Source organism: Asparagus officinalis, chromosome 3 (assembly GCF_001876935.1).
Source record: "Asparagus officinalis chromosome 3, Aspof.V1, whole genome shotgun sequence".
In the NCBI taxonomy this organism is placed as follows: Eukaryota; Viridiplantae; Streptophyta; class Magnoliopsida; order Asparagales; family Asparagaceae; genus Asparagus; species Asparagus officinalis.
Genome location: NC_033796.1, coordinates 10782961 through 10792391, shown reverse-complemented (window position 1 = coordinate 10792391; position 9431 = coordinate 10782961). Strand labels below are relative to the sequence as shown.

The following is a 9431-nucleotide window of genomic DNA, read 5'->3' as shown; positions in this document are numbered from 1 at the left end:
GTCCATGCAGTTTCCACATAAATCCATATCGTTAAACACCAAAGAAATACACAAATTCTGATTACACTATTGATGTCAAAAAACCCATAAAAGGTAAATAAAGAGGAAAAAGGGAGTTAAGCTCGGCTAGCCTTTTCCCCTCAAACATGACTAAATTTCATGAACCGGATACAACTCCACGTGTATACAGCAACCAAACATGTATAAAACTAGAAAATAGTTCTGTACTCTCCTCGTCATACAATTATCCACGGTTGGAAAAGGAATTTCATCATACAAGAGCTTTCTGTGTGATTCCAAATGTAATTATATCAGCCAAGATAGTAATTGGCCGAAATTAGACCGAGTAATCTAGAAAAATCCGAGCGCAAATTTAAAAAAAGAAAAAAGAAAAAAGGAAGGGAGGAAAACCCCTCTTTAAGACATTTTCATTTCCTTTTATCTTTTGAATCTACACCAATATCCCCTCTTTTTGAAAGAAATTAGAGAGAGATTCATCAAAAACTTACTGCAGCGTAGGAACAATTCCTGATGGATGCTTTGAGAGATCAACAGGCTGGCTCCCTTCCAACACCTGATCTGCCATCTACTTTAAGCTCCCAGATATTTAGATAAATTATCTCAAAAAGCCCCCAAATTACAACGTTTCTTTTATTATTCCACTTATTACTCCAATTTTAAGCAGTTTCTATGGTTTTCAAAGCGATTAGACCAAAATAAAGGAAGATTGAGGCCAGATCTAACGATTTCGCTCAAAATAGTACCAAATTCGACCGATTCAAGTTCAAATCTTAGGTTTGAGAGAGATCGGAGACTAGAACGTTAGGTTTGAGCGGGAAATTGAGAAAGCATTCGATTTATAGAGGGAGAGATTTAAATCTTGGATTCTTTTATAGGGAAGGGGATGAGATCTGAGAAAAGAAACGAGAGGGCTTTTAGGGTTTCGTTTGGATTAAGAGAGAGATGAGGAGAGAGAAAACGGATCGGACAATGGGCGTTGCCTTTTTTATTAGGGCTTTTCTATTTATAGTAGGTCGGTGTTGTCCGGTCAAGCTGGGGTTGACCGGCTGTTGCCAGTCGCATTTGGAGGGTGTTCTTGTCTTTTTAGTTTGGAAGCCAGCTGGGAGTTTCTTGTTTCTTGTTTATTCAATGGAGTAATGACGTTAATGCCCCCGTACGTGTAACTGTGGGCTGGTCGCGTGTGAGTGATACCTGATAAGACGTCAGGAGAAGCACGTGAGAAAAGGATTTTTATGTAATTTGAATTTAAGAGCGTCATGCAAGCACATTTGTGAATTTACCGTACAAAAATTGTATATTATACACATCTAAATATTGGAATGCTGTAAAAAATATCACTAATAAAAACTTAAATGAACAAAATTTATCTTTGCACGGCGTTAGTGTGAAAATGACAAAAAAATAACAGTATAACCATTTTTGGTTTACCACTGCATTGTATATTAAATACCCAGACCAAACAATATAGCAAGTTGCAATATAGCAACTTACACAAATTGTTGAAATAGATAGCCGATTTGAGATTATTTTAAAACACACTACATTTATATAGCAAACAACAGTAAAATATAATAAAAAGTAACATTAAAATCTAGCAACTCCCCATATATATCAAATTGGTGAAATGCAAATTAGTTTAAAATTAATTCAATAGAGTATTTTTGTTTATAGAAGAGAAAACATTTGGTGAAGTTAGTGGTTTAGAATAAATTGTCCAAATATTTTGGTTTATACGCTAAAAACTCACCTACAATTAGCAATTTCATGATATTGATTTGAAAAAAGACAAAAGTAGTACCACATTGTATTTCAGATCTAAGACGTTTTTCATTGAAAAATACAAAAAAAAACACCCTTAAAGTTTAGTACATTGCAAATTACTCCTCCAAAGTTTAAAAATTTTCAATGATTTTTTGCAACTCCTTGATTTTAATGTAATGTTTAATAGTTTTGTGTATTTGTAAATTATAAAATTTTAGGATATTTTTTTACAATTTTCAAAACTTTTAAGGGTGTTTCTTTTGTAACCTTCTAAATTTTCATTGTGTTTTCAGTGTAATACATAGATACATCAATTAATGATGATAATGAAGAGTAAGTTCTTCTTAACATGTATTAGGCCATAATTAAGTGCACATCACTATTCCTAAGCAGAATAGTTTGCAAAAAATTTCAGACAATCTATATAGTGGTTAAAAGGATTTTGACTTTAATGTACTATTTTTTATAAACTATATAGTGGTTAAAAGGATTTTGACTTTAATGTACTATTTTTTATAAATTATATTTAATGTGAACCCACCATATAATTTAGGATTTTGACTTTAATGTACTATTTTTTATAAATTATATTTAATGTGAACCCACCATATAATTTTAACGGTGGTCATCATAATTTTAATACGTTTGATTGATTAACTAAAAAGGTATATAGACCATATATTACTTTACTTTCTCACATGAACTAATATTTGATGCTTAATAATATAAATTATTACTTTTAAATTTAATATTAAGAGAAGCTCTAATAACATTTATTTATTTACCTACATGATAATACAATCTCAATTCCTATTTTTTGCTTGAGATTTATTTCATAGTTACGCGTATCAAATTAAGTAGTTGAAAATTAAAATGAGTGGATAAAAATATGACACATCACTACCAAACACAATTTTGTGTTTGGTACCAAGCATACCTATTTCTCTCTCTTTCTCTCTCTCTCTCTCACTACCAAACTCAATTTTGTTACTTTCTCTCTGTTGCCTAAAAAACATGGAGGAAGAGGATCATTAATTACTTATTTTGTAAATTTTAATTATACCCTTTTGTAATAAATGAGTATCTTTATTTTGATCAAGATCTTTATCAAGAGTCATGATCCAAAACATGGAGGAAGAGGATCATTAATTACTTATTTTGTAAATTTTAATTATACCCTTTTGTAATAAATGAGTATCTTTATTTTGATCAAGATCTTTATCAAGAGTCATGGATTCACTCCAATCGATTTGCTGCTCCACTGGATTTGTGAATCATTCTAACCATCCAAGCAGAATAAGAAACTTATGGTAAAAAACAAGCTATAAAATTTTATAACATGAAAAATTTTCACCTTTTACAGCAAAAAGTTATGATTTTTATGGTAAAAAACAAACACCTCACATAATTGAATCTGGATTCACTGCAGTGAATCGAGATTCACTGAAGTGAATCTAGATTCACTCATGCGTTTATTGAAGTAAAAACAAGCTGGATTCACTGCAGTGAATCGAGATTCACTCATGCATTTATAGAACGTGTTTGATGATTTTAAGCAAAAAGTTACAATTTTTATGGTAAAAACAAACACCTCACATAACTGAATCTGGATTCACTGCAGTGAATTCAATTATTTAGGACAGCAACTAAAACAAACCCCACAACTAAAATTCTGAACTTTAACCAATTTTAACAAAAAAACTAACAGGATTGCAATTTCTAAAATATTTTAATAGAAACCCTAAAAAAGATTGCAAATTTTGAAAGATAATCCAACAAAACAAACAACCAAGATCGAGTATAAGAGAAACCCCAAGCTAAAACAAATCCTAGAACCAAGATCGCAACTTCAACAATTACCCTAAAAAGAAACCAAAATCAAATTGAAATTAAAGAAAATGGCGACGAACCGAGGGGGTGCTCGAGCTTGAAGGGTTGACGTTGGCGGATCTACGGGTTCGGCGTTGGCGTCGTCGGAGGTGGATGATGGCGAGGTGGCAGGGGGTGGAGGAGCTCGGATCTGGGTTGTTTGATGGTGAGAGAGAGGAAGAGAGAGAGGGCTGGTTCAAGCTTTTGGGAAATGGAGAGAGAGAGAGGAGAACGTGAGAGGATTGGCTTTTAGTGGTTCAAGCTTTTGGGAAATGGAGAAGCATTAATTACTTCTCTTTAGTGGGCTGTTTATTTTACCTTATTACCCTTATGCAGCTTTAATCTCAGCCATTGGATGAATCTAGATCCAATGGAGAGGAGAGGTTTTTAGTTTTTAGGATAGTGAGGTTTGTATTTGAACCTCTCCCTATATATATATGTAGGCGTCAAAAAATGCTTACAGACATTCAAACACCACTCAAGACGATATAGAAGAACAATATACACGTCATCAAGCAACATATGGCGGCGCGGCAGGACATGGTGCCGCGGCTATGGCGCGGCAGACCAAGGTGCCGCGGCTAAGGCGCGGCAGACCAAGGTGCCGCGGCTAAGGCGCGGCAGCCTATGGTGTCGCGGCTTAACCGCTGCAACCTATGGTGCCGCGGCAGTTAAAGCAGGATGCTACAGCAGTTATAATACAGTTATCTGATGATTATTTAAAGTCCACGTGGCGGAGTATCAGAAATAGAACGTGTGCTGATGTGGAAAAGCAGTTAAACCACGAAAAAGGTGGTTAAAGGTCGTGGGAGAACTGTTTCAAACACGTATGAACGTGGGTGTAACTGCCCCTTTAGCCGCGGCAGTGTCGACTGCCGCGCTCTTTGGCCGCGACAGTGTCGACTGTCGCGCCCTTTAGCCGCGACAGCATCAGCTGCCGCGCCTAAAGAGACAGTTATTGACCAGCTATTTCTTCAGTTATCGTCTAAGGAGGCTATAAATACCCCCCTATGGCCATCATTGACAGGGGCTGAGCATTTTCCAGAGAGATTAGAGCAGAGAGCCTTGAGTTTTGGTGAATTAGAGCAAGAGAGAGAGTCTTCCTTCTTCACAAACATCCTCAAGAAGCTTCTAGCGAGTCCTAGAGATCTAAGCTCAGACTTGATCTTTGGAAGAGTGAACATCTTACATCGATAAGATATTCGCTTCAAATTCTTACTTCGATAAACGAAGGAAGAATCATTAAACCCCTCACGGTTCAATCAGAATCTGTGATTTGGTGGTCCACGAGTCAAAGCGCTCCCGGCACAGGCAAAGATCCCACGCAAGCAGCGATCCAAACAACGGTCCTGCGTTTGTTTCTCAAGAGTTGTAATTTTCCTTTTGTTGTGTAAAAGAAGTCTTATAAAAAGACTATCTCTTTTGAATTTGTTGTAATCGACCGAAGATATAATGAATTCCACAACGAAACCAACTTTTGACGCAAACAAGCTGGCGACCACAGTGGGAGCCAACGGTCTCGCTGCCGAGACCGTCGTGTCGCAGCCAATCATCAAGATGTCGTGTCGCAGCCGATCAAGATTCCAGTTGAATCCATGGTCGAATACGAATTCGACCAGACCAAGTTTGAGGAATATCTCTCATCATCCTCTTCAAGATCTTCATTATCTCGCAAGTACAAGAGGATCTCACAATTGAGGAAGAGTTGCATGCCAAAGAAGGCACAAAATGAAGACTCTCGCTTGATTGTTGCTGAGAATTTCACTCGCAACACCTCTGCTCAAAATGGCTCTTATCTAATTGAAGAGTCATCGAATCAAAGCCCGACGACATTGACGAAAAGAGCTCGTCAGAGACAGCGTCAGCGTCTTGCTCGTCAAATAGCTAAGGCATTTGAACAAACCGACGGAGTTCGTTATTATGCGGATTTAGAGTCGAGGAAACAACAAGTGGTTCGTTCAACGCAACGACGAACTACTCACGTTTCTGCACAATTCACAACGGAGGAATGGACACTCATCAAAAGGGCTCGTTCGACCCTCCAAGAACGTATACAAAAACGTCGTGCAAATGTTGTTCATGCCCGTACTCTCTTACAACAAAGACGAGAAAGGAGGAAGGAAACGGTGATCAAAGAATCACCAAAACTCCGCCAAGTTTGGATTCTGAAGTCTGGACTTATGCAAAATCAGCATTCGGAGCCCGTTAAGACTCCATACCCACAAGGGGGTGGTTCTAAACGTGCGACTCCCGACATAACCTTGGATCGCTTAAAGACAAAAATAAATTGTCCTGAGAATGCCAACAAGGTTTTATACTCCCAGAAGAAGACGCATTCACCAAATGATATCGTCATACCTGGGAGATCATACCAACAGACGATACGATTTTTTGGCAATCATACCAATGAATCGTATTATCAAATTGAGGTTGTGAATAATTTTCGAAAGAGAGTTATTCGAGAGATAAACTCTCGTTGTTCCTGTGCACGACTCGTCAAAACAGCATTATCAGAATGTGACTGTTTCAAACGAGAAATCATCCCACGAAAAGTCTCTGCATTATCAAAGCCTAAGCTGAGACATTTCCGCAAAAGAAAATCAGCTGCCCAAAATGATGAATTCCCTGAAGTCACCATCAACGTAGCTGATAGAAGAAAGTCTAAACAGCATTCAAGTGACTCAAATCCCGACTTTTCCCCGAAAGGAAAAGTCAATCCAAGAATTGCTCAAAGGATGTCTCGACTCCAATTAGGAGCTATCAGACGCAGAGACTACAAGAGAATGCAAGAAGGAATGTCCTCGGAGGATGAATTCTCGGACACTTATTCTGCAATCGCTTCTGATGATACAATGTCTAGCACAGGACAAATCAGAGAAGTATTCACAATCACTGCTGATCAGTTCACTCAAATACTTCAGGAAGCTCTAGCCAAACAACGTGAAGAAATTAGAGCTGAAGTGAAGACAGAAATGAAGTTGGCTATCCAACAAATGAGAGAACTGTTAACTCAACAGCCTCAACCTCCTGAGTCCAATCAGCGACTTGAATCCAGCCACCACACTCGGAATGTTGTAGAGGACAGTGATCCAGAGGTGGATGAAGTCATTATGGCTGATACACCTCCCAATGACAATAACGCTGGGGGTGGTTTAACGGATCCTCCCAATAACGATATTGGGGGTGGTTCAATAGCACCTCTCACTGGGGGTGGTCCAATTATCTTTACTCGACATCATTCAGAAAGAAATGAAGACGATGACGGGAAAATGCAAAAACTTGAAGACAAAATCAATGCTTTGATGACGGCTCAAGAAGTTAAGAAGACGGGTATTCCATGTCCTTATCCGAGGGAATGGGATTCAATACCATACCCGACCAAATTCAATCTGATTAACTTCACACCGTTTGAAGGGAAGAGTTCGCCGATTCAACACTTGATTTATTTCAAGTCTCATTTGGGCATAATCTCTGGAAACGAGGCCTTAATGATCCGGTCATTCGTTGGCACCCTTCGTGGGCCCGCCTTCGATTGGTACCGACGGCTCAAGCCAGGGAGCATCAATTGCTGGGATGACATGGAAAGTTTGTTCCTCAGCAACTTCTTCGATGATGACACCGAAGTGTCAATCGGAACTCTTTTGGATGAGAAGCAAAAAGACGGAGAGTCAGTCGACAATTTTGTCAAGCGTTTCCGTAACATGGCGATGAATTGCAGAGATCCTATTACAGAGGAGTTCATCCTGCAAACATGCCACAATAACCTCTCCATCGATGTCCTGGAAGCTCTGGGGGTCGTGCCATCCACAACTTGGAAGGAGTTAAAATCTCGGGGTGAACAAGCTGAGCACTTTCTTAAAAGAAAGAAAGCTGAGAGAGGCCAACCAATGACATCTGCAATCATTGAGAATGCGACTCTCGATCCGAGGTTTCAAAAGGAATATTCTTTCGAAGATGATGAAGCTCCAGCCATCTTGGAATACCTCCTCGCTAATGACAAAATCGAGCTACCACCTATTAAAGATCAGGATGGTGCTAAAATGATTATGGATCCAAATTACTGTGCGTACCACAGAAGGGTTCTTCATCCCACTGAGATTTGCTTTGGACTCAAAAACAAGATCCAAGCCCTAATTGACTCCGGCGTCATAACGACGAAAGAAGTCGAGTAAAGACGACCATAAAACTCCATTGGGTACACGAGTATAAACTGTTTCCCCTCACTCCGAAAAGTATACGAGTATAAACTGCTCCTTAATACTCCAACAGGTATATGAGTCTAAACTATTTCCTTTCTTTCACGGGAAGTTCCTGAAGAATGCCATGCATGGTACTTTTAAGGATAACCCGATCATATAGCTAAACATAATGATAAACTCAGTTTCACAAGAAAAAGCTGGGGGTGGATGGTTCATGTAACGGAAGTTCCCGAAAGAATGCTATATGTAATTTTCTTAGGAATAACCCGATCATTACAAACAAAGTGTTAAACACTACATCCCCACGGTGATTTCCGAATACTCTTTTGCTGAGATGAGATTCGATCACTTCGTTGGATCAATCTTCCCTCTCAAACCCTCCTTTGGTCAAACCTTTAAACAGTTAGGACCAAAGCCAAAATCCCCTCTCGATTCGTTCCATGAACGAGAGGTCCACAAATTGAACGATCAAACCTTTAAACAGTTAGGATCGTCTCAAATTCCCTTTTGGTCAAACCTTTAAACAGTTAGGACCAAAGCCAAAATCCCCTCTCGATTCGTTCCATGAACGAGAGGTCCACAAATTGAACGATCAAACCTTTAAACAGTTAGGATCGTCTCAGAACTCCCACTTGGTCAAACCTTACTACAGTTAGGACCAAAGCCAAAATCCCCTCTCGATTCGTTCCATGAACGAGAGGTCCACAAATTGAACGATCAAACCTTTAAACAGTTAGGATCGTCTCAAATTCCCATCTTGGTCAAACCTTTAAACAGTTAGGACCAAAGCCAAAATCCCCTCTCGATTCGTTCCATGAACGAGAGGTCCACAAATTGAACGATCAAACCTTTAAACAGTTAGGATCGTCTCAAAACTCCAACTTGGTCAAACCTTACTACAGTTAGGACCACAACCAAAATCTCCTTTCGATTCATTTTTGCGAACGAAAGGTTTACTTTTGAATTGAGTAATCAAACCTTATGACAGTTAGGATTATTCAAACCAATCCAGATTCTCTAAGTGGAGATCCCACTTTGAGTTTCTTTACTCCAGGAGATAGAATATAAAATTCTTCCTCTCCATCATCGGGTTCATCTCTACCAACAAACAAGAGACCAGGAGATAGAATATAAAATTCTTCCTCTCCATCATCGGGTTCATCTCTACCAACAAACAAGAGACCAGGAGATAGAATATAAAATTCTTCCTCTCCATCATCGGGTTCATCTCTACCAACAAACAAGAGACCAGGAGATAGAATATAAAATTCTTCCTCTCCATCATCGGGTTCATCTCTACCAACAAACAAGAGACCAGGAGATAGAATATAAAATTCTTCCTCTCCATCATCGGGTTCATCTCTACCAACAAACAAGAGACCAGGAGACAGAATATAAAATTCTTCCTCTCCATTATCGGGTTCATCTCTACCAACAAACAAGAGACCAGGAGACAGAATATAAAATTCTTCCTCTCCATTATCGGGTTCATCTCTACCAACAAACAAGAGACCAGGAGATAGAATATAAAATTCTTCCTCTCCGATTTCGGGTTCATCTCTACCAACAAACAAGAGACCA

At 38.8% G+C, this 9431-nt stretch overlaps 1 protein-coding gene across 1 annotated transcript in view; it reads right to left on the bottom strand.

Moving 5' to 3' along the window:
- Nucleotides 1–983, bottom strand: part of LOC109832960 (TATA-box-binding protein) — a 12628-nt gene extending 11645 nt beyond the window's left edge. Inside the window, exon 1 of the mRNA XM_020400461.1 lies at nt 510–983. Coding sequence (XP_020256050.1) covers nt 510–586 — 77 coding nt within the window. The 5' untranslated portion in view covers nt 587–983. The remainder of the gene's footprint in view (nt 1–509) is intronic.